This window comes from Pristiophorus japonicus, chromosome 16 (assembly GCF_044704955.1).
Source record: "Pristiophorus japonicus isolate sPriJap1 chromosome 16, sPriJap1.hap1, whole genome shotgun sequence".
Lineage (NCBI taxonomy): Eukaryota > Metazoa > Chordata > Chondrichthyes > Pristiophoridae > Pristiophorus > Pristiophorus japonicus.
The window spans coordinates 2438410-2462900 of record NC_091992.1 but is presented as its reverse complement, the minus strand read 5'-3'; the positions used below and the strand labels follow the sequence as shown (position 1 = coordinate 2462900).

Here is a 24491-nt window from a genome sequence, read left to right as displayed (position 1 = left end):
AGAAATTCCTTCTCAACTCGGTTTTAAATTGGCTCCCCCGTATTTTGAGGCTGTGCCCCCTAGTTCTAGTCTCCCCGACCAGTGGAAACAACCTCTGTGCCTCTATCTTGTCTATCCCTTTCATTATTTTAAATGTTTCTATAAGATCACCCCTCATCCTTCTGAACTCCAAGGAGTAAAAACCCAGTCTACTCAACCTATCATCATAAGGTAACCCCCTCATCTCCGGAATCAGCCTAGTGAATCGTCTCTGTACCCCCTCCAAAGCTAGTATATCCTTCCTGAAGTAAGGTGACCAACACTGTACGCAGTACTCCAGGTGCGGCCTCACCAATACCCTGTACAGTTGCAGCAGGACCTCCCTGCTTTTGTACTCCATCCCTCTCGCAATGAAGGCCAACATTCCATTCGCCTTCCTGATTACCTGCTGTACCTGCAAACTAACTTTTTGGGATTCATGCACAAGGATCCCCAGGTCACTCTGCACCGCAGCATGTTGTAATTTCTCCCCATTCAAATAATATTCCCTTTTACTGTTTTTTTTCCCAAGGTGGATGACCTCACACTTTCCGACATTGTATTCCATCTGCCAAACCTTAGCCCATTCGCTTAACCTATCTAAATCTCTTTGCAGCTTCTCTGTGTCCTCTACACAACCCGCTTTCCCACTAATCTTTGTGTCATCTGCAAATTTTGTTACACTACACTCTGTCCCCTCTTCCAGGTCATCTGTGTATATTGTAAACAGTTGTGGTCCCAGCACCGATCCCTGTGGCACACCACTAACCACCGATTTCCAACCCGAAAAGGACCCATTTATCCCGACTCTCTGCTTTCTGTTCGCCAGCCAATTCTCTATCCATGCTAATACATTTCCTCTGACTCCGCGTACCTTTATCTTCTGCAGTAACCTTTTGTGTGGCACCTTATTGAATGCCTTTTGGAAATCTAAATACACCACATCCATCGGTACACCTCTATCCACCATGCTCGTATATCTTCAAACATGACTTCCTCTTCATAAATTCATGCTGACTCTGCCTGACTGAATTATGTTTTTCCAAATGTCCTGCTACTGCTTCTTTAATAATGGTCTCCAACAATTTCCCAACCACAGATGTTAGGCTAACTGGTCTATAGTTTCCCGCTTTTTCTCTGCCTCCTTTTTTAAATAGGAGCATTACATTTGCAGTTTTCCAATCTGCTGGGACCTTCTCAGAATCCAGGGAATTTTAGTAAATTACAACCAATGCATCTGTAAAGCCCTTACTCTACAGTATGAAACCACACGAGGCACTTTCTGGGGACAAGGTCACTCTGTGACCTTAACTCTTTATTCACAGGACTCCAAAGACCTTGACCCTGCGTGGGACCTCTCTTTTTATACCTGTGTGATCAGGTAAGGAGTGTCTCCCACAAGTTCACCCCTTGTAATCAAGGTGTGCATCTAGGTTGAGTGTATACAGTAATACAGTGGTGTTACATTGTGGTTACACATGACATCACCTCCCCCCCCCCAAAGTCTTTTTGGGACATTCGGTTTAGTCTTTCAGGTGGTCTACGCTCCCTCGTGGAGCGCCGCAGTTGGGGCTCTGGTTGTTGGACACTGACGTGAGTGTCTGTCACCTGTGGTGATTCCGGCCTGTCCGGGCTGACCGCAGGGACTGTGCATTCTTCTGATTGCTCTTGTTGCTCGTTCACTGGCGGTGTTGTGGGCTCCATCTCATGGTCTTCTTCAGGTTCCTCCGTGTCAGTGCTGAACCTTTTTTTTTTACTTGGTCCAGATGCTTGCGGCATATCTGGCCATTGTTGAGTTTTACCTCGATGACCCTATTCCCCTCTTTGTCAATTACAGTGCCCTCAAGCCATTTGGGCCTCATGGTGTGATTGTGGACAAATACAGGATCATTTATTTCTATACATCTCCCCCTCGAATTACGGTCATGGTACTCGTTTTCTGACTTGCGCTTGCCCTCAACTATGTCGGTCAGGACTGGGTGAACGAGGGACAACCGAGTTTTGAGTGTCCGTTTCATTAGTAGCTCCTCGGGCGGGACCCCCGTGAGCGAGTGCGGTCGGGATCTATAGGCCAGCAGGAGACGCGATAGGCGGCATTGTAGGGAGGGTCCTTGAATCCTGAGCATACCTTGCTTAATGATTTGGAACACACATTCCGCCTGGCCATTGGAGGCCGGCTTGAACGGCGCAGTCCTGATGTGGTTGATGCCATTGCCCGACATAAACTCTCGGAATTCGTAGCTTGTGAAACATGGGCCATTATCACTAACCAAGATGTCCGGCAGGCCATGGGTTGCAAAGATCGCACGTAGGCTTTCCACGGTGGTGGATGATGTGCATGAATTCAGAATGATGCACTCGATCCATTTCGAGTACACATCTACCACAATAAGGAACATCTTTCCCATGAACGGGCCCACGTAGTCAACATGAATGCATGACCATGCTGAGCGGGGCCTCCCTGGGGGCATTACCCAGCTGGGCACACGTCGTGCACCTGCGAACACAGTGTTCCAGGTCTGAGTCAATTCCAGGCCACCAAACGTGTGACCGGGCAATGGCCTTCGTCAGCACAATGCCTGGGTGCTCGCTGTGGAGTTCCCTGATGAATACCTCCTTGCCCTTCTGGGGCGTAACTACCCGGCTGCCCCATAGTAGGCAGTCGGCTTGGATGGCGAGCTCATCCATCCGCCTGTGGAACGGTCTGACCTCCTCAGGGCATGCTCCGTGTGCGGGCGCCCAATCCCCAGTCAGGACACATTTCTTAATCAGGGATAGGAGAGGATCTCTGTTTGTCCAGATTTTGATCTGGCGGGCTGTGATGGGGGAAGCCTGCACTGTCAAAGGCATCGACAGCCATGACCATATCGGCGCTTTGCTCTGCTGGCCCCTCAGTGGTGGCCAGTGGGAGCCTGCTGAGCGCGTCAGCGCAATTTTCAGTGCCGGGCCGATGCCGGATGGAGTAGTCATAAGCAGCCAGCGTGAGAGCCCATCGCTGTATGCGAGCTTATGCGTTGGCATTGACAGCCTTGCTGTCTGACAACAGGGATGTTAATGGCTTGTGGTCCATCTCTAATTCAAACTTCCTACCAAAGAGGTACTGATGCATTTTTTTTTACACCATAGACACATGCAAGCCCTTCCTTCTCGACCATCCCATATCCCAGTTCTGCTTGAGAGAGCAACCAGGAGGCATAAGCCACAGGTTGAAGTTGACCCTCAGCATTGCCCTGCTGCAACACGCACCCAACCCCATAGGACGGTGCATCACATGTCAGAACCAATTTTTTACAGGGGTCGTACAGGGTCAACAACTTGTTTGAACAAAGTAAGTTTCATGCCCGAACAAAAGCCCGTTCCTGACAGTCCCCCCCAAAACCAATTGCAACTCTTACACAGGAGATCGTGTGGCGGCTCCAACAACGTGCTCAAGTTCGGCAGAAAGTTCCTGAAATAGTTCAACAGTCCCAGGAATGAATGCAACTCCGATGTGTTGCAGGGCCTGGGTGCTCGTCGAATCGCCTCTGTTTTGGATTCGGTGGGCTGAATCCCATCTGCAGCAACCTTCCTGCCCAGAAACTCAATCTCAGGAGCTAATAACACATTTAGACTACTTGAGTTGCAGGCCTATCCGGTCCAGTCGGTGTAGTACCTCTTCCACTTTGGTGGTTAAAAACAGAGAGACAGATTATTATCTGAATGGTGACAGATTAGGAAAAGGGGAGGTGCAACGAGACCTGGGTGTCATGGTACATCAGTCATTGAAGGTTGGCATGCAGGTACAGCAGGCGGTTAAGAAAGCAAATGGCATATTGGCCTTCATAGCGAGGGAATTTGAGTACAGGGGCAGGGAGGTGTTACTACAGTTGTACAGGGCCTTGGTGAGGCCACACCTGGAATATTGTGTACAGTTTTGGTCTCCTAACTTGAGGAAGGACATTCTTGCTATTGAGGGAGTGCAGTGAAGGTTCACCAGACTGATTCCCGGGATGGCGGGACTGATATATCAAGAAAGACTGGATCAACTGGGCTTGTATTCACTGGAGTTCAGAAGAATGAGAGGGGATCTCATAGAAACGTTTAAAATTCTGATGGGTTCAGACAGGTTAGATGCAGGAAGAATGTTCCCAATGTTGGGGAAGTCCAGAACCAAGGGTCACAGTCTAAGGATAAGGGGTAAGCCATTTAGGACCGAGATGAGGAGAAACTTCTTCACCCAGAGAGTGGTGAACCTGTGGAATTCTCTACCACAGAAAGTAGTTGAGGCCAATTCACTAAATATATTCAAGAAGGAGTTAGATGAGGTCCTTACTACTAGGGGGATCAAGGGGTATGGCGAGAAAGCAGGAATGGGGTACTGAAGTTGCATGTTCAGCCATGAACTCATTGAATGGTGGTGCAGGCTAGAAGGGCCGAATGGCCTACTCCTGCACCTATTTTCTATGTTTCCGGGTTGTGGAGGTGTTCCTCGGTGTCTCAACCCGTGATGAGGATGTCGTCCTGGAATACGATCGTTCCAGGAATGGAATTAAGCAGGCTTTCCATGTTTCGTTGAAAAATCGCAGCCGCTGATCGAATGCCAAATGGGCACCTGTTAAAAACGAACAGTCCCTTGTGCGTGGTGATGGTGGTCAGTAGTTTAGATTCGTAGGCCAGTTCCTGGGTCATATAGGCTGAAGTGAAGTCCAACTTGGTGAACAGCTTGCCGCCTGCCAGCGTGGCGAAGAGGTCCTCCGCTCTCGGGAGCGGGTATTGATCTTGTAGGGACACCCAATTGATGGTGGCCTTGTAGTCGCCACAGATCCTGACAGAGCCAAGCCCTTTTAGGACGGGAACGATGGGGCTTGCCCAGTCGCTGAATTAAATAGGCGAGATAATGCCCTCTCTCAACAGCCGGTCCAATTCACTCTCGATCTTTTCCCGCATCACATACAGTACCGCTCTGGCTTTGTGGTGCACTGGCCTGGCGTCCGGGGTGATGTGTATTACTACTTTAGTGCCTTTGAAAGTCCCGACGCCAGGTTGGAATAGTGAATCGAATTGTTGTAGGACTTGTGAGCACGAACTTCGCTCCACAGATGACATTACGTGAACATCCCCCCATTCCCAGTTCATCTTGGCTAACCAGCTCCTCCCCAACAGTGCGGGACCATTGCCAGGGACAATCCAGAGTGGCAGCCGATTCACTAACCCATTGTGTGTGACAGCCAACATTGCACTGCCTAGCACCGGAATGATTTCTTTAGTGTAAGTCCGTAATTGTGTCTCAATACGTGCTAATTTGGGTCTACTGGCTTTAAGTGGCCATAACTTCTCAAATTGCTGAACACCCATGAGTGACTGGCTGGCCCCAGTGTCCAGCTCCATGTGTACTGGGATACCATTTAATAAAACCCTCACCATAGAAACATAGAAACATAGAAAATAGGTGCAGGAGTAGGCCATTCGGCCCTTCTAGCCTGCACCGCTATTCAATGAGTTCATGGCTGAACATTCAACTTCAGTACCCCATTCCTGCTTTCTCGCCATACTCCTTGATCCCCCTAGCAATAGAAACATCATTGGTGGCGTTCTGGTGTATGAACTGTGAATATTCGCCACATGGACCCGCTGAACCTCGGCGTCCATTGATTTGCCCCAAAAGTCATCCTGCCTCAAAGAACCCTCTTCTGGTCCATCTGCCTCATATATTAGTCTGGTTGCAGGCTTCCTGCACATTCGAGCTAAGTGGCCACTGAGATTGCAGATCCTGCAGACAAACTGTTGAAATCTGCAAGATCTGGCCGAGTGTTTTCGCCCACACCTCCAGCATGAGTTAAAGTTTCCATTGTTGGGAACAAAGGGACTATGGCCAGGCATTCCGCGCTGACTGTCCCTTTGACTGCTCTTAAGTACCCTATTAGTGGGTGTTAATGGAACCGTCCCGGGCCACATTGTCCACTGTGATGGCGTGAATGTCCGTTCAGCCTGCCATTGTCTCTGTTGAAGTCCTACTCTGGGGGGGTCTATTGCTGCCTGGGGAGTGTCGGACTGCCCCTGCCTGCCTGCAGGGCTCTGAGTCGCATTGATGATGTTGACTCCCTGATCCATCGCCGCGTTAGAGGCAGAATTGCGCGCGTATATTATTTTCGTCTCTTCCTCCCCCGCCATGAAAGTTTGAGCCATCAACGTCGTCGCTTCCAAGGTCAAATCCTTGGTCTCAATTAATTTGCGGAAAATTCCCGCATGACCGATGTCCTCGATAAAGAAGTCCCTTAGCATCTCCCCCCTGCAGGCGTCTGTGAACTTACAGAGGCTGGCCAAACGCTGGAGGTCCGCTATGATATCCGGTACGCTCTGTCCTTCACGACGTTGGTGGGTGTAGAATCTGTGTCGGGCCATGTGTATGCTACTCGCCGGTTTGAGGTGCTCCCCGATCAATTTGCTAAGTTCTTCAAAGGTTTTGTCCGCCAGCTTTTCAGGTGCTAGTAAATTCTTCATGAGCGTGTAAGTCTTTGGTCCGCAGCTGGTCAGGAGATGAGCCCTTCTCTTGTCGGCCGCTGCATCCCCCAGCCATTCTTTTGTAACGAAGCTCTGCTGAAGCCTCTCGACAAAATCATCCCAGTCTTCCCCAACACAGTACCGTTCCTCTGTGCTACCGGTGGCCATTCTCATGGGTCATGAATTCCCGTTTCTCGTCACCAATGTAAAGTCCTTACTCTACAGTATGAAACCACACGAGGCACATTCTGGGGACAAGGTCACTCTGTGACCTGCTTTCTTTATTCACAGGACTCCAAAGACCTTGACCCTGCGTGGGACCTCCCTTTTTATACCTGTGTGATCAGGTAAGGAGTGTCTCCCACAAGTTCACCCCTTGTATTCAAGGTGTGCATCTATGTTGAGTGTATACAGTAATACAGTGGTGTTACATTGTGGTTACATACATGACAGCATCCACAATCCCTGCTGCTACAGCTCTTAAGACCCTAGGATGCAAGCCATCAGGTCCAGGGGATTTATCTGCCTTCAGTCCCATTATCCTACTGAGTACCACTACTGAGGACCACGGGGAACGGGCGGGAGAGTGGGACTAGCTGAGAGTCGGCACGGGCTCGACAGGCCGAATGGCCTCCTTCCGTGCTATAACTTTTCTATGATTCTAATCCTGCACAGCCCACTTCTACCTCCTTCCTAAGATCCACAAACAGGACTGCCCTGGTAGACCCATCGTTTCAGTCTGTTCTTGCCCCACGGAACTGATTTCTTCCTATCTTGACTCTTTTTCTTTCACTTTGTCCAGTCCCTTCCCACCTGCATCCGTGACTCTTCCGACGCCTTCCACCTCTTTCCTGGCCCGAACCGTCTCATTTTCCCTGTGTATGTCCAATCCCTTTACACCATCCTCCGCCAGGACGGCCTGAGGGCGTTCCACTTCTTCCTCGAGCAGAGGCCCAACCAGTCCCCATGCACCACCGCCCTCCTACGCCCAACTGAACTTGTTCTCACATTGAACAACTTCCCCTTTCACTCCACTCACTTTCTCCAAATTAAATGTGTTGCTATGGGAACGGTCATGGATCCTAGCTATGCCTGCCTTTTCGTAGGATATGTGGAACATTCTTTGTTCCGGTCCTCCCTCAGGTCCCCTCCATCACCTCTTTTTCCAGCACATTGGTGACTGTATCAGTGCCGTTTCCTGTTCTCGCCCTGAACTCGAAAATGTCATTCACTTTGCTTTCAATTTCCACCCTTCCCTCACCGTCCATCTCTGACTCTTCCTTTCCCTCCTCGATTTTTGTCTCCATTTCAGTGGCTTGGTTATCGACAAACATCCACTATAAGCCCACTGACTCCCACAGTTACCTGCACTACATTCCCTCCCACCCCACTTCCTGTAAGAACTCTATTCCATTCTCCCAGTTTTTCTGTCTCCATCACATCTGTTCTGGTGTCACGGCCTTCCATACTAGCGCTTCCAATATGTCTTCCTTTTTCCTCGAGGATTCCCCTCCACCGTGATTGACAGGGCCCTCGACCATGTCTGTTCCATTTCCCGCACTATTGCTCTCACCCCTTCCTCTTCCTCTGATAGGGCTCCTCTTGTTCCCACCTTTCACCCCACCAGCCTCCACGTTCAACGGATCATCCTCTGCCATATCTGTCACCTCCAGCGTGATCCCACCATCAAACACATCTGCCCATCCCCTTTCAGCATTCCGACAGGACCGCTCCCATCACAACACCCCCTCTTCCCACGGCATCTTCCCGTGCAAACACAGGAGATGCAACACCTACCCTTTTATCTCCTCCCTTCCCACTATCCAGGGCCCCAAACGCTCATTCCAGGTGAAACAGCGATTTACTTGTACTTCCTGCAATGTAGTATACTGTATTCACTGCTCACGATGTGGTCTCCTCCACATTGGGGAGACCAAACGCAGATTGGGTGAACGTTTTGCGGAACACCTCCGTTCAGTCCGTAAGCGTGCTCCCGAGCTTCCAGTGGCCTGTCACTTTAATTCTCCGCTCTACTCCCACTCCATCCTCGGCGTCCTACACTGTTCTAACAAAGCTCAACACAGGCTCGAGGAACAACACCTCACCTTCCGATTAGGCACTTTACAGCCTTCTGGGCTCAACATCGAGTTCAACAATTTCCGATCACAAGCCCTGCCTGTATTGTTTCACACGGCAACTGTTGCTGATTCTGCCATTCCCATTTACACCCCCTCTAGACCCAGCTTTTGTTTCTTTACTTGTCCCGTTACCATCTCCTTTTGCTTTGCACCATCATCGCTTTGTCATTTCATCTCTCCTGTCTTCGATCCTTCGGACCTTCCCTTTTGGTCTTTCTTCCCCTCCCCCTTTCCCTGCCTCTCTACTTGCTTAAAATCTGTCACATCTCTAACGAAAGGTCATCGACCTGAAACATTAACTCTGTTTCTCTCTCCATAGATGCTCCCTGACCTGCTGAGCATTTCCAGCATTTTCTGTATTTATTTCTATTTTGCTGCTGATGCCTGGGGGTATTTCACCAGCAAAAAAATTTAGAAATCTTCAGTGAAAACAGGAAATGCTAGGAATACACAGCAGGCTGCACCGGGAAAGACGAGAACAGATTAATGTTTCAAGTCAGACCCTCCATCAGTTTTTCTTTTATTCGTTCCGGGATGTAGGCATCAATGGCAAGGCCTGCATTTATTGCCCATTCCTCATTGATGGAGCCTCACCCATCAACCTGCTATTAATCTCTTTCAGACACTGACTCACTGGGGTTCTGTGTACCTTCAGCAATTGTGTGTTTTGAACCTCTGGGTGCGGGAGTGTACTGGTTATGGTTATTCATTCTGTCAAAGGGTTAAGCAGCCAGGGTGAGCAAGAGCTTTGAATACCTTGGTAGCCCCTTGCCACAGTGCCTGTGGGTACTAGCTGAAGTTCAGTGTTGCTTGGGTGAAGTGAGCCGAGTCACTTCACTGGGTGCTGCACATCTGCAGTCATTTCACTTGTGTTGGTTGGTTCGATATATATTTTGGGAAGATTTCACTGTGTCTGTGTAGTCTCAAACTGGAAGTGTTAATATAATGAAATTTTGGATAATTTCCTGCCTTTTCAAATACTGGATGTAGAATTGACAGACTATCTGTGCTGTTTAATGTTTCAGTGATTAATGAACTGGATGGCCTGGCGAAAGGCCAGGACTCAGACTACCATGGTGGAAATCATGCCAAATTGGTGCAGGAGAGAGCCAAGAAAGCCATCGACTTCCTGGAACAGAAGTTTCAATCCCGTGACTTATGTCTGCGGGCTCTAACCAGCAGAGGCAACGAGCTAGAGTCGATTGCATTCCGGAGTGAGGATACCACCGGGCAGCAGGTAACTGCAGTAATGCGAATGTGATACAGCCCTCCTTTACCTTCGCGCCTTCCGCCCCCCCTAACCCCTCCCCTCGGTGTGGGTTCACGCCCCACCCCAAGACTTGAGCAAATAAGGTGAGCTGAGGACTGAGGGAATGCTGTGCTGCCTTGAGGAGCTGTCCTTCAGGTGAGACATCAAACTGTCTGGCGGTTTGGGTGGATGTGAAAGATCTCATGGCACTATTCAAAGCAAAGCTCCTTCAACCAACACCACCAAAAATAGATTACCAAAGTCTTATTTCCAAATGTTATTTTGCACAAAAGGACTGCATTATTTGGCTAATGTAGTACTGGTCTAGCAACCCAGAGATCAAGAGTTTAAATCCCACCAGGGCAAGTTGTAAAATTGAATTCAAGAAATTTGGTCATTTCCGAGCAAGCTGCAGGATTGTTGCAAAGATCGAACTGGTTGACGAATGTCCCAGGGAAGTGAACCTGCTACCCCTGCCCGGTCTGGCCTCGACAGGAATCCAGTTGACTCTTCATGCCCTCGGAGGTGGCCTAGCTAGCCACTCTGTTGTAAACAGGGGTTGAACAATAGTTGCCTGTTTGGTTATCTCCAACAGATGTTTGTCACTGCGTAGACTGCTAACGCATCTAAAGACTGGTGTATCTAGTCACTGACCATCCAATACCATGCAATTGATTGGGTTTGAGCTGGAGGCTGAGCAGGTTTGACGGTTCCCTGTGCAGCCTTTCCATATCCCTCCAGGAGTGGGTTAGTCTGTGTACTGAGAGGATTTCATGCTTCACATCAAGTCTCTGATGTTAAACATTGGCGTTTCTTGGTTACATGGAAAGTGGTGAGGGAGGGGACAGGCTTCTCAATAGCTCATTAAATCTCAAGCACTTACTCATATCGAGACAGCTGCCTTTTTTTTGTTGAAAGCTTCAGAGACCTGCCTTGTTGGTACTGGCTCCATCGTGAAGTTTTTTTCTCCTCTGATGCCCTCAGCGCCTGCATGATCAAGTCTGGAGCGGTCTGATCCAGAAATGCTGCCCTCCAGACACAAGCTAAATTACCTTTTTTAACAAAAAACTTTGTGTTTTTTGTAAACTTTATGAATTTCTGTTTGTCAAGATTTGAGAGGCGGCAGTGCTAGTGGTTTGATGAATTGCTTAATCCTGTTAGCAGCTATGTCCCAGCCTGTATCAGGTATGAATGGGTTCCTGTAACACCAGCTTCAGAGAGACTTTGAAAAGCAGTCGTCCCAACTTCTTTCTTTGAGGAAAACTCTGGACATGTTGTTACCCACAGCCCACTTGTATGTGTCTTTCCCTTTAAACAATATAGACATTTACAGGTAGGTCGAGAGAAACTCTTTCCTCTGATGGGAGAGTCCAGACCAAGAGGCACAATCTTAAAATGAGAGCTTGGCCTTTCATGAGTGAAATCAGGGGAAGCATTTCTTCACACAAAGAGTGGTGGAAATCTGGAATTCTCCCCCAGGAGGCTGTGAAGGCTGGGGGTCAATTGAGATTTGCAAGACAGAGATCCAGGAGCTGAAAGGGCAGTGTGTGAATCCACTGTACCACTCATTCCCTGTGAACTTGGCCACAGTGTCTGCACTTCAAAGTAATTCGTTGTATGCGAGGTGCATTGAGATGTTTGAGAGATGTGATGAGATGCAAAATGATACCAGAATCTGGGGGTGTACATAAAGGAAAGGGTGAACAGGCTGGGTCGCTTTCCGCTTGAAAAAAGGCTGAGGGGTGAGCTAATTCAGGTCTTTGAAGTTAAGAAAAGTTCCACTTGTGGGGAAGAGCATAACTAGAGGCCATCAATATAAGATAGTCACCGAGAAATCCAATGGGGAATTCAGAAGCAACTTCTTTACCCAGAGAGCGGTGAGAATGTGGAACTCGCTGCCACAGGGAGGGGTTGAGGTGAATAGTATCGATGCATTTAAAGGGAAGCTGGATAAACACATGGGGGAGAAGGGAATAGAGGGATATGCTGATAGTTAGATGAGGAAAGACTGGAGGAGGCTCGAGTGGAGCATAAACGCCAACATGGACTGGCTGGGCTGAATGGCCTGTTTCTGTGCCGTATTTCCTGTGTCACCCTCGAACTGCTCGTCTGTTTGGCCCAGTGTGGTTGTTGCAGGGACCAGTGGAGTTAAAGGCAGTGTGAGCCCTGGCACAGGCCACAGACACTCGCTGCGCGTTCTGGGGAAATGCATGAAAGTCAAATTCTGGAAGAGGAAGAATACTTCGGACCACCTTCCCTGTGGAGCAGGCTGGGATCGAGCTGCTGTGTGCCAGTGACAGGCACACCAAGGCCTGCTGCTACAGCATTTGAAGTTCACTTAGTGGAGATTGCACAAAGCACATTTAAACACTAGGCTGTCAGCACCAAATTTAAAACTAATTGAACATTTTAAAGGAATTTAATTCCTTCTGCAACAAGATCAGCACCATCAACAGTTAGAACTCCAATTAGCAAGAAGACAACTATAATATTCATGACTTGACAGTCGGGAATTGGCTGGCCAGTGCAAAGGGCATTGAGAGGCGCACATAGTGACGTATTGACTGGGCTCCCCTGTTACATGGCAGTGTTCTGTGTTTTGAGTCTGGGCACCACAATGTGGAGGAGTATCAGACGTGTTGCCTCTGGCAGTTCTAGTTACCACGTAAACTCCGTGGTCCCGCAAGGTGTTTATTGACCATTTGTTCTGAATGTATCTCACTGGGGGCATATAAGCCACTGCCATAAACAGAGCTCAAATTAAGATTTTATATGCACACTGCAGCATCATATAGTCATTAACTACAGCACAAGCACATTCTGAAGGCAGGAACTTCTTGGAAAAGCTCCTATTCTCTCTTCCAGCCCTCCCCCCAAAAAGACTTTCAACTGCTGTACTTAGACCCCTTTAAATTAGATGCAGGTGTAACAAGAAGAACACCTGCAGGAAAGTCCGAAATCTAATCTGGATGATGTTCTAAAGTAGTTACAGACCCACATTGCCTTAATCTGCAACATGTGGGCTTTATTACAATGCTGCGTTTGGATTGGACTGTTAGCTGCTGAAGCATTTCCCCGTACTTTTCCTATCCGTGTGTTTAGTGATGCTGCACAGCGCTTACCTGGCGGAGTCAGCTGGTGGATAGAGACATAAAGGAAATACTGAAACGTGCCATGTCACTCACCAGTGCCGAGCCCCCATTCCCCATTTCACTAAGCTCCAAGCAGTCTGCTGCCCTGCTGCCTGTCACACATTTAAGCCTTACCTGTCACAAATGCATAAAAAGGCTATGTAATAAATGTTTTGCAGAGTGGTTTATACCCTTTGTTGAAGAGAATTAAGACCTCGAGGGACAATGCCATACTCACAGTACAGTCCTAAACGTTTGTCACTGTTGGAAATCATCATTGTGTAAAGTATTTAAAATCACCTTTAACCACCTAAAAACATGTTTATAATCATGAGGGACAGGTACTAGATTCTGGGCAAAGTATTATCAACAACAATCACTTGCATTTGTATAGCGTCTTGAACATAGTAAAACATCACAAGGCGTTTCACGGGAGCATTCAGACAAAACGTGGTATCGAACCACATGAGATATTAGGACAAGTGACCAAAAGCTTGGTCAAAGAGGTAGTTTTAAGGAGGGTCTTAAGGGAGGCAGGGAGGTTTAGGGAGGGAATTCCAGAGCTTGGGGCCCAGGCAGTTGAAGGCACGGCCACCAATGGTGGAACGAAGGAAATCGGAGTGTGCAAGAGGCCAGAATTGGAGGAGCGCAGAGAGCTTGGAGGGTTGTAAGGCTGGAGGAGGTTACAGAAATAGGGACTGTTATCACTGGACAATATGGAAAACGTCAGATATTAAATCACTGATACACAATCAGTGGGAGCTGGGTCAGGACTGGCATGGGTCCACCCGTCAGTGGAAGCTAGGAGGGGCCTAGTCAGTGATTGGTTGGGAGGTAGGAGACAGAGAGTAGGGGTGAAGGGAATGTGCTCTGATTGGCAGGATGTGACAAATGGCGTTCCGAGGGGATCAGTCCTGGGGCCTCAGCTTTTCACCATATGTATCAATGATGGATGAAGGAATATATCAAGGCTGTATATCGAAGTTTGTCGATAACACTAAGTTAGGAGGCACAGTAAGTTGTTTAGCTGGAGCAGGAAGTAACAAAGGGACATAGACAGATTAAGTGAGTGGGCAAAACTGTGGCAGATGGAGTTCAATGCGGGGAAATGTGAAGTCATCCTCCTTCGATCCAAGAAAGATAAGTTGGAATTTTTCTTGATGGCAAAAGACCAGGAACCGTGGAGGAGCAAAGAGATTTGGGTGTCCAGGTACATAAATCACTAAAAGCTACATGTACAGAAAGTAATGAAAAAAGCTAATGGAATGTTGGCCTTTATTTCAAGGGGTTTGGAACACAAACGGGAGGAAGTGATGCTGGAGTTGTGCAGAGTCTCAATCAGACCCCATCTGGAGCACTGTGTTCAGCCACCTCTCAGCCTATTCAATCTTTCCTGATCATTCTAATCTCTCAGTTCTGGTATCATCCTTGTAAATCTGTTTTGCACCTTCTCCAGTGTCTCCATATCCTTTTTATAATCTGGAGACCAGAACTGTTCACAGTACATTAGGGTACTGTACAAGTCTAACATAACTTGGACCTTCCAAGCTTTTCCAACCTCTCCACATAGCTGAAGTCCCCCATTTCTGGTATCATCCAGGGTAAACCTCCTCTGTACCCTCTCCAAGGCCTTGACATCCTTCCTAATGAGGTGCCCAGAATTGTACACAATACTCCAGTAACTTTTACTTGGATATTTGAAGTGCCGTAACCTGCAGGTTACGGACCAAGAGCTGGAAAGTGGGACTAGGCGGGATAGCTCTTTTTCGGCCGGCACAGACACAATGAGCCGAATGTCCTAAATCTGTGCCATAACTTCTCTGCTTTTGAATTCTATCCCTCTAGAAATGAAGCATTTACCAGTGCTTTGTTTGCTTTTTTATGACCTTATTAATCTGCATTGCTACTTTTGCTGATTTGTGTATCTGCACTCCCCAGATCCCTTTGCTCCTCTGCCTCATTTCGATTCTTATTATCCAAGGAATCAGTGGCCTCCTTATTCTTGCAACCAAAATGCACCACTTCACACTTGAAATATTGAAAGAGCTCTCACTGACTCTTTGCCCCATCTTCGACTTGGACTTGGGTATAGGAAGATCAATTTCAAAATTTGCGGAAGACACAAAACTTGGTAAAGTATTAAATAGTGAGCAGGATATAGGATGACATGGGCAGACTGGTGAACTGGGCAGACATGTGGTAGATGCAGTTTAATGCAGATAAAAGTGAAGTGATGCACTTTTGGGAGGAACAGCATGGAGAGGCAGTATAATCTAAATGGCCCTATTTTGAGGGGGTGCAAGAGCAGAGGGACCTGGGGGTGCAGATTCACAAATCTTTGAAGGTGCAGGGCAAGTTGATGCGGTTAAGAAAGTGTATGGGATACTTGGCTTTATAAATAGGGACACAAGAACAAGGAAGTCATGCTAAACCTTTACAAATTATTGGTTGGGCCTCAGCTGGAGTATTGTGGCCAATTCTGGGCACCTCATTAGGAAGGATGTCAAGGCCTGGGAGAGGGTACAGAGGAGGTTTACCGGGCTCATACCGGGATGAGGGACTTTAGTTATATGGAGAGGTTTGAGAAGCTGGGTTTGTTGTCCTTCGAGCAGAGAAGGTTAATGGGAGATCGAATAAAGGTATTGAAAATTATGCAGGATTTTTATAGAGCAAGTAGAGAGAAACTGTTTCCTTTGGCAAATGGGTCGGTAACCAGAGGTCATAGATTTAAAATAATTGCCAAAAGAATTAGAGGGGAAATGAGAATATTTTCACACACAAGGTTGTTATGATCTGGAACACATTGCCTGAAGGGGTGGTGGAATTGGATTCTGTAGGAGCTTTCAAAGGGCAATTGGATATGTACTTGAAGAAGACCAATTTGCAGCATTATGGGGAACAAGCTGGGGTGTGGGACTAAATTAAATCATTCTTTCAAAGAGCCGGCACAGGCATGTTGGGCCAAATGGCCTCTGTCTGTGGTTGAAGATACTGTGATTCTAAAGTGAGTGAGTTACAGCATCGTCCTTTGATATCTGGGTTTAAATCCAACCTAGAAATAATGAAAGTCTCCTCTTTATGAAGGGGGATCTTGTGCATTTGGACTGTGCATCCCAGTGGGCCAAAGTCCAGAGAGCATTTGTGCACTGGTGATTCACAGTCGTCACATAAAAGGAATTGGAGCCTGGATGTCATTTGCTGCACAACTTGTTGGAGATAATGGTCTGAGCATTGGATAATGATGTGCCCAGTCTATGTGGCAACTTTCGAGGTGTAGTGAGAATAACGCAACAGCTGATCAGGTAGCGGGCCTTGCAGTGGAGCACAGCCAACGTGAAAGAGCTTCAGAAATTCCTGTAACTCTCAGGGGCAAAGAAAAAAGGCACAGCTGCCAAAGAAAGGTTTGCAGACCACCCACTGCCAGCTGCAGGCAGGAGTGTGACTCATCGCAGGCTCGTTTCACAGAAACTAGTGCAGAAAAACCGGCTGAGAAATATAGCATTTACAGCAGGAAAATGATTTCTCCTCTCAGTCACCAGGCACAGCTTTCTGTATTAAACCTGGACTCCGCTAAATGGTGCTAAATGCTGGTGATTATGTCATTCTCATCATTACCTTATTCCCTCCTCCTTCGTTTAATCACCAACTGTTTATTGCTCTGTTCAGAGGCTCCTGCAGTCACATATTGAGGCCATGTGGACTGTCGTGACCCCGCTTCCTGCTAAGAACTATGGGTAGATGATGTCATTGAAGACTTGTAGTTTCAGTGTAACTTAATTCCCTAAAACTTAGATCTCCTTTTTTGAGGTAAGGCTTCCTCTTCAAAGTATCCTTTTCCCCAAACCTTTCCTTGTTCATCACAAAATATCAGAAGGCAGCTGGCCAACTTGCTCAGGCCACCTCGAATGTCTTTAGGAGGTGGTCAGTGTCCGCCCCAGGCGTCTAGGGGTGACTCTGCCTCTGATGTTTCCCTCCACGTGGGCAATTATCTGGTCTCTGCTCCACACTCTCTCCTAGTAACATGTACGAGAGCCTTCAGGAGTGTGGAGAATGGGTGTAAGCCTACACTCCCACTCTCTCAGTACATGACACCGAGGCACATCCAACATCTGCTTCACTTCACATCTCCTGAGTCGGGGTTTACACTCGTACAGTCTTCCCAGCAACGCCCTGTGCCCAGTGCCAGCACTGATGCCCACGCCCTCGACACCCAACGCCCTGTGCCAGCACCCAACGCCCTGTGCTCAGTGATCTGCCCCAGCTCCCTGCATCGACAGTTATAAACAAGCTGAGCTCCTGCTCTAGTTTCCTCCCCATTAGGGTTAGGAAGGGGAACAAATTATCCCAGGTTCGCACTCCTTATCTCTACCTTGTGACCTCTGCTAGAAGATGTGTGTGGGCAGGAACAATGGAAAAGCCTGCTGACACTCTGTCCCACAGTGAGCTGGGGTATGTCTCTGTTTTATTGAATGTTGAGGATTAGTGCTGTTTGTTTGAACTCTATGTGCCTGTCCATCAGGGAGAGTTTGATTTCAGGAAGTGAGCTGAAATGTCCATGACGGAGTTGGCTTATTGAAAGCCAGTCTGAGACTCTCTGTTTTCTTGCTCCAAGACCTCACCAATACCATTCTGGGCAAAAGCTGCTCCCTCTGTGTGGGAGGCATCTGGAGCCCACTTGCTTTCCTGGCACCAACATGGCTGGGATTGGGAGCTCTGTCGTTTTCAGCCTTTATTCCCATTTTCGCCTCTTCAACGCCACTTGTCCAAAACTCTGCTGCTTGTACCGGCCCAATGTCCCACTCCTCCACCCCTCTTATGTACGCCTACCTCTCCGCATTGGCCCAATGCTTGAAATTTAAAATGATCATTCTTATCTTTAAGTCGTTCCATGCTTTGCGCCTACTTATCTCTGTGGGCCGACAACTCCCTCCCTTGAATTGTCTCTCCTTCAGACTCTTGTGCACCTCCCCCCCACTTTGTCACCCCACCATTGGCAGCCTTGCCTTCATTCATCTGAGCCACATTCTCTGCAATTTCTTCCTGAAACCTTTCCACCTCTCTATCTCCCTCTCCTTTAAGATGCTGATAACAGCCCACCTCTTTGACCAGGTTTTTGGTGACTGTTCCTAATCTCGCCCTTTGGCTCGACATTTGTTTGTCTTTACGTTTCTGTAACATGTCTTTGGCCATTTTACATTAATGGTGCTTTGTAAATACAAGTTTGTTCTGTTGAAACAGAAAGCATCCGAGACCTTCAGAGCTGTGTCCTGACAGACATCAGCGCCTTGAGAGAGGGTACTGTGCTTGATTGTTCTGAATTAGTGAAACGCCTGTCACACACGCAGCCACTCTGGCCCCATTAACTACACACACGGGCTGTTGGAAGGTCCGTGCCCCATTAAACAGGAGGGAAAGAATACGATGGAATAGATAGAGGTGGCCTCTGAGTGGAATGTGTTTGATGGGCCGATTGGGCCGTTACTCACTGCATTAAGCCACTGGGCCCTGATCTGTTCGTTCTTCTCTCTCCACAGGGTAACAATGATGACTTGATTCTCTCGTGCTGCCTTCATTACTGTAAGGACAAGGCCAAGGACTTCATGCCAGTGCACAAAGGTATCTGCGGTCTCCCCAGTTTAAAGCAGTGTCTCCAAGCTGCTCTCGTTTGGGTTACAGTCAGGGGTTATTTGTTTGTTGGGGGTATGGCAATGATTTGGTGACTCCAGCAGTAGCTTTGACCATGTTGGGAGAGTGATTGCTAGTCTGCCCTTTGTAATCCGAGCGATATCTGTACACCTACAGTACCACAGAACGGCAGACTCAGGACAAGTGTCTCGATGCTCCACTCTGCAGTCAAGCTCTTAGTCCATATTCCTTTAGTTAATCAATAGAGGGGGAAGAGGAGGAATGCCTGATATCAGCCGTAGCTCAACAATAGCACCCTCACTTCTGAGTCAGAAGGTTGTGGGTTCAAGCCCCACTCCAGAGACTTGAGCACATAATCCAGGCTCCAGTGCAGTACTGAGGGAGTGCTGCACTGTCGGAGGTGCCATCTTTCGGATAAGACAATAAACTTAAGCCCCATCTGCCCTCTCGGGTGGACGTAAAAGATCCCACGGCCACTATTCCAAAGTCGAGCAGGGGAGTTCTCCCCAGTGTCCTGGGGCCAATATTTATCCCTCAACCAACATCACTAACAGATTATCTGGTCATTGTCACAGTGCTGTTTGTGGGAGCTTGCTGTGCGCAAGTTGGCTGCCGTGTTTCCTACATTACAACAGTGACTACACTTCAAAAAGCACTTCATTGGCTGTAAAGCTCTTTGGGACGTCCTGAGGTTGTGAAAGGCGCTATAGAAATGCAAGTTTGTTCTCTTTCCTCTCCCAGATTTGTGGTGGTGTTGAACAAAGTGGGCCTTTGCAGCAGTCTGTCAGCAAAATTAAATTATTGTCTGTGTGATGCCATTTAGGGAAATAATGTACAATTGTAGAAATCAGTCCTCAGCTTGTAAATTTTATGATTTTTCATATACTGTAAGACAGTTTGAAGCCTGTGTCTCTAAGTAGTTTCAGAGGAACTGCTTCTGATGGTTACAAAAAAGGGATATCCTATCCGAAGGAACCCTGAATCATACTTCAGTGTTAATTGTTCCCCAGCTCTCATCGTGCCTGTGCAGCCGAGCTTCTCTGCCATCTATTATTGGTGACACTGGGCCTTCAACCCTGCCTAATTTGGGTTGTTTTTCCCGAGGTTACAAGGTATTTTCTTCCCATGAACAGCAAGATATTTTGTCACTGAGAATATGTAAAACTTGACCATTCACAATGCTACTTTGAGCTACTCACTGGGACTCAGGTGACGTTAGACCCCCTTCCCACCCAGTGCTCCTAGCCTTCAGGCCACCTGCTTAAGATCAGGAACTCGTGTATAGAGTCACATTTACAAAGCTGCAGCAGTGTTACACCGGCGCGTCCCCCTGCACCGGCCGGCACGTCCCCCTGCACCGACCGGCACGTCCCCCTGCACCGGCCGGCACGTCCCCCTGCACCGACCGGCACGTCCCCCTGCACCGGCCGGCACGTCCCCCTGCACCGGCCGGCACGTCCCCCTGCACCGACCAGCACGTCCCCCTGCACCGACCGGCACGTCCCCCTGCACCGGCCGGCACGTCCCCCTGCACCGACCGGCACGTCCCCCTGCACCGGCCGGCACGTCCCCCTGCACCGACCGGCGTCTCCCCCTGCACCGACCGGCACGTCCCCCTGCACCGGCCGGCACGTCCCCCTGCACCGACCGGCACGTCCCCCTGCACCGACCGGCACGTCCCCCTGCACCGACCGGCGTCTCCCCCTGCACCGACCGGCACGTCCCCCTGCACCGACCGGCGTCTCCCCCTGCACCGACCGGCACGTCCCCCTGCACCGACCGGCACGTCCCCCTGCACCGGCCGGCGCGTCCCCCTGCACCGGCCGGCGCGTCCCCCTGCACCGGCCGGCACGTCCCCCTGCACCGACCGACGCGTCTCGCCCTGAACCGTCCAGCGCGTCTCGCCCTGCACCGACCGCCGCGTCTCGCCCTGCACCGACCGGCGGGTCTCGTCCTGCACCGACCGGCGGGTCTCGCCCTGCACCGACCGGCGGGTCTCGTCCTGCACCGACCGGCACGTCTCGCCCTGCACCGACCAGCGGGTCTCGCCCTGCACCGACCGGCGCGTCTCGCCCTGCACCGACCGGCGGGTCTCGCCCTGCACCGACCGGCGGGTCTCGCCCTGCACCGACCGGCGGGTCTCGCCCTGCACCGACCGGCGCGTCTCGCCCTGCACCGACCGGCGGGTCTCGCCCTGCACCGACCGGCGGGTCTCGCCCTGCACCGACCGGCGGGTCTCGCCCTGCACCGACCGGCGGGTCTCGCCTGCACCGACCGGCGGGTCTCGCCCTGCACCGACCGGCGCGTCTCGCCCTGCACCGACCGGCGGGTCTCGCCCTGCACCGACCGGCGGGTCTCGCCCTGCACCGACCGGCGGGTCTCGCCCTGCACCGACCGGCGGGTCTCGCCTGCACTGACCGGCGGGTCTCGCCTGCACCGACCGGCGGGTCTCGCCCTGCACCGACACGTTAGTGTGTTACATCAGAACCATCTCAGCCATTGCTGTGTGGGTTAATTCAACAACAGTTTTAATTGACCGCAGGCTGACCTCACTGACAAAGATCAGGAGACAGTGTACAGGTGATGGTCAGGATTCTAAACATATTGGCCAGTTTTATTAGTTTTGTCTTACCCTTAGGATTGATTGTTCTTCCTTTCCCTGCTGGTGACAGTTCCTCTTGCTGGTGCACAGTTTCAAATATAGTGTGTGTGTGAAACACTCTGGTGTGAAATAGTGTGTGTGTGAAACACTCTGGTGTGAAACAGTGTGTGTGTGAAACAGTGTGTGTGTGAAACAGTGTGTGTGTGAAACAGTGTGTGTGTGAAACACTCTGGTGTGAAACAGTGTGTGTGTGAAACAGTGTGTGTGTGAAACTGTGTGTGTGAAACACTCTGGTGTGAAACAGTGTGTGTGTGAAACAGTGTGTGTGTGAAACAGTGTGTGTGTGAAACACTCTGGTGTGAAACAGTGTGTGTGTGAAACACTCTGGTGTGAAACAGTGTGTGTGTGAAACACTCTGGTGTGAAACAGTGTGTGTGTGAAACACTCTGGTGTGAAACACTCTGGTGTGAAACAGTGTGTGTGTGAAACACTCTGGTGTGAAACAGTGTGTGTGTGAAACAGTGTGTGTGTGAAACACTGGTGTGAAATAGTGTGTGTGTGAAACACTCTGGTGTGAAACAGTGTGTGTGTGAAACACTGGTGTGAAACACTCTGGTGTGAAACAGTGTGTGTGTGAAACACTCTGGTGTGAAACAATGTGTGTGTGAAACACTCTGGTGTGAAATAGTGTGTGTGTGAAACAGTGTGTGTGTGAAACAATGTGTGTGTGAAACACTCTGGTGTGAAACAGTGTGTGTGTGAAACACTCTGGTGTGAAATAGTGTGTGTGTGAAACAGTGTGTGTGTGAAACACTCTGGTGTGAAATAGTGTGTGTGTGAAACACTCTGGTGTGAAATAGTGTGTGTGTGAAACACTCTGGTGTGAAATAGTGTGTGTGTGAAACACTCTGGTGTGAAATAGTGTGTGTGTGAAACACTCTGGTGCCGTTGGGGAAAGGTTCCTGAAGCTGATGTTGAGTGCACAGGCTGGTGTCGAGGGATCATTGCCTCAACAGCCCTTGATGGTGCAGTGCATGACCCTGACACCAAGTGGAGGAAAGCTTCACAAGCATAAAATAACCTCACTATATACAACTAATTAAACAGCCTTGTATCATATCCCACTTGGTCCAGTGAAGGAATAGAATGTGGTCTGTTCAGATACATTCCTTCACTATATTGTTTCAGTTTAGCCTGAAGGTGATTGAAGCACACCTCATACCAAATGGCGCACTACCCAATGCATCATACAATGCACTGCATAGACACCTTACAAAAACCCCACTGACACCATATAATGCACTGTATCGGCATCGTACAATGCATCGTGGCGACATTACAATGCACAGTACCAGATACCATGCAGTGCACCACTGAGGCAGTGCACAGTGTACCATACACACACCGCACAGTGCACTGTGGTGTCAGACTGTTAGTTTACTGTGTTCTGTCCCTGTTAGACAGATTGTGTGTTCGGGGATAGCTGACCTGATGGCCCTTTTCTCTTCCCCCAGATGAGCCCATTCGCCTGCGCCGTGACGTGGTGCTGCTGACAGATGACCGGAATATGAGGGTGAAGGCCCTGACTCGCAACGTACCCGTTAGAGCCATCCCAGTGTTTCTGAAGTGGGCCAAGGTGGGATGAAGAGACGGAGCGGGGAGAAACTCTGATCCTCTGGATTCCAGCGAGTGTCGTCGAGAGGCCTAACGCTCGACCATGGCAACCCACCCCTCCATTAAACAGCTACCTTTAAGAGATGACGAGAATCAATATGCAGTAGAAGATTGTGATTGGTTACCAAGAAAACAAAAACAAGCAAGCTGAAGAGGCAGGTCATGAGATGAGACGTCTCGATGGGTCTTTTTAGGAGCAAGCTAGTCGGTGGGTTAATAGTGAAGTGGCAGGTGAGCATCAGATGCAGGTTAGTGAGAGGGAGCTTCCTTAACCCATGGAAGGAAGGGGCTCCTTCCCCGCTGGGGATATTTCATTAGCGTGTGGAGTGTTTTGCGACAGAGATGGGACAATCCGCTCTGCTATGCCTGGCACACGTCTGTAAACCCACATCCAACCTGAATCTTCGTCTCATCAGAGGCGGAGGGGAGGGGGGCCCAGGCTTTGATGATTTGATTCGCTGCTGGTTCTGTGATGTCATTTTTTTGGCAGGAGGAATTTCACACAAAAAATGGGAACGTTTAAATAATTTACAGTAAAAGGAGCCTTAATCGGCCTTGGGAAAGGGCCACTGTGTAAGGTTAGCCTCAACTCAAGGCAACTTTCAAAGGTCATGTTAAGGGCCACAGTCACACGAGTGCAGATAAAGGTGGCTTTCAACTGGCCTTGTACAAAAGGATTCCTGGCAGCAGCCTATCGCCAGGTTGATAGTGTGTTCTTCATGCACTCGGTCTTTGTATGATGGACATTGTAGAGTTACCAGATTAATATGGAAGGCTTGTTTTATTTAAGTGCAGTTTACCAGCTGCCCGATGTGTTGGCCTGTAACCTGGTGAGTCAGGCACAGGGCAGTGAGTGTGTTATATGAGCTGCTCCGACGTGAGCTGGTATCGTACATGCTGCTGGATGCCCAAGACCTTTGGCATTTGGGGGGAGTTGGAGAGAATCCTGCCTTGCAAAATAGCAGTTAGAGGAGGCGGGGCTGGAGACAGGTTCAGTTACACCATAGAACCAATGATTGAGATACCTGGTGCTTCCTAATCCCGTGTCCCTGCCAAGCTATCAAGTAGCTGGGACAGCTACTCAACTCTGTGAAGAGAAACACACAAGGCTCAGTGATATTTTGGCTGGAGAGTCTGCACCTGATGCTGGGGACTCCATCCCTTTTAAAGGAGTAAAGAAATTTCAAGAGTTGGATTATTTCAGACATTTCATTGTGTTTTTTTTAATAGTCTTCGGTGGTTCTGTTTGGGTAAAGCTAGCCAGGAGCCTGGATTTGCTTTTATTTAGTGTTGTGTGGGCTTTATAGACTAGAGGAAGCCTTCGGTTTTAGTGCAGTGGGAGTGAGTCCCATATAATTTAGCAGGTGTGTGTATACAATATTTGAGCATGTTGTGTGGCTCGCTGCATGTAGCCAGTTAGTTGAAGTAGCCATTGGCCAGTGGTGTGAGCAGCTGCCCTCCATGGGACTACACACACTGCAAGAGTGGCAGAGTAACTAACTCACCTTCCTGTAACTAGCAGTCCAATAAAACGGAGATTAAAAGCGTGTCTG

At 49.1% G+C, this 24491-nt stretch overlaps 1 protein-coding gene across 2 annotated transcripts in view; it reads left to right on the top strand.

Annotated features, from left to right (window-relative positions):
- Positions 1 to 24485, top strand: part of smg6 (SMG6 nonsense mediated mRNA decay factor) — a 422171-nt gene extending 397686 nt beyond the window's left edge. For both annotated transcript variants that reach the window (XM_070856878.1, XM_070856877.1), the window contains 3 exons: positions 9662 to 9873; positions 18551 to 18632; positions 22779 to 24485. In XM_070856878.1, coding sequence (XP_070712979.1) covers positions 9662 to 9873; positions 18551 to 18632; positions 22779 to 22909 — 425 coding nt within the window. In that variant the 3' untranslated portion in view covers positions 22910 to 24485. The remainder of the gene's footprint in view (positions 1 to 9661; positions 9874 to 18550; positions 18633 to 22778) is intronic.
- Positions 24486 to 24491: the final 6 nt, after the last annotated feature.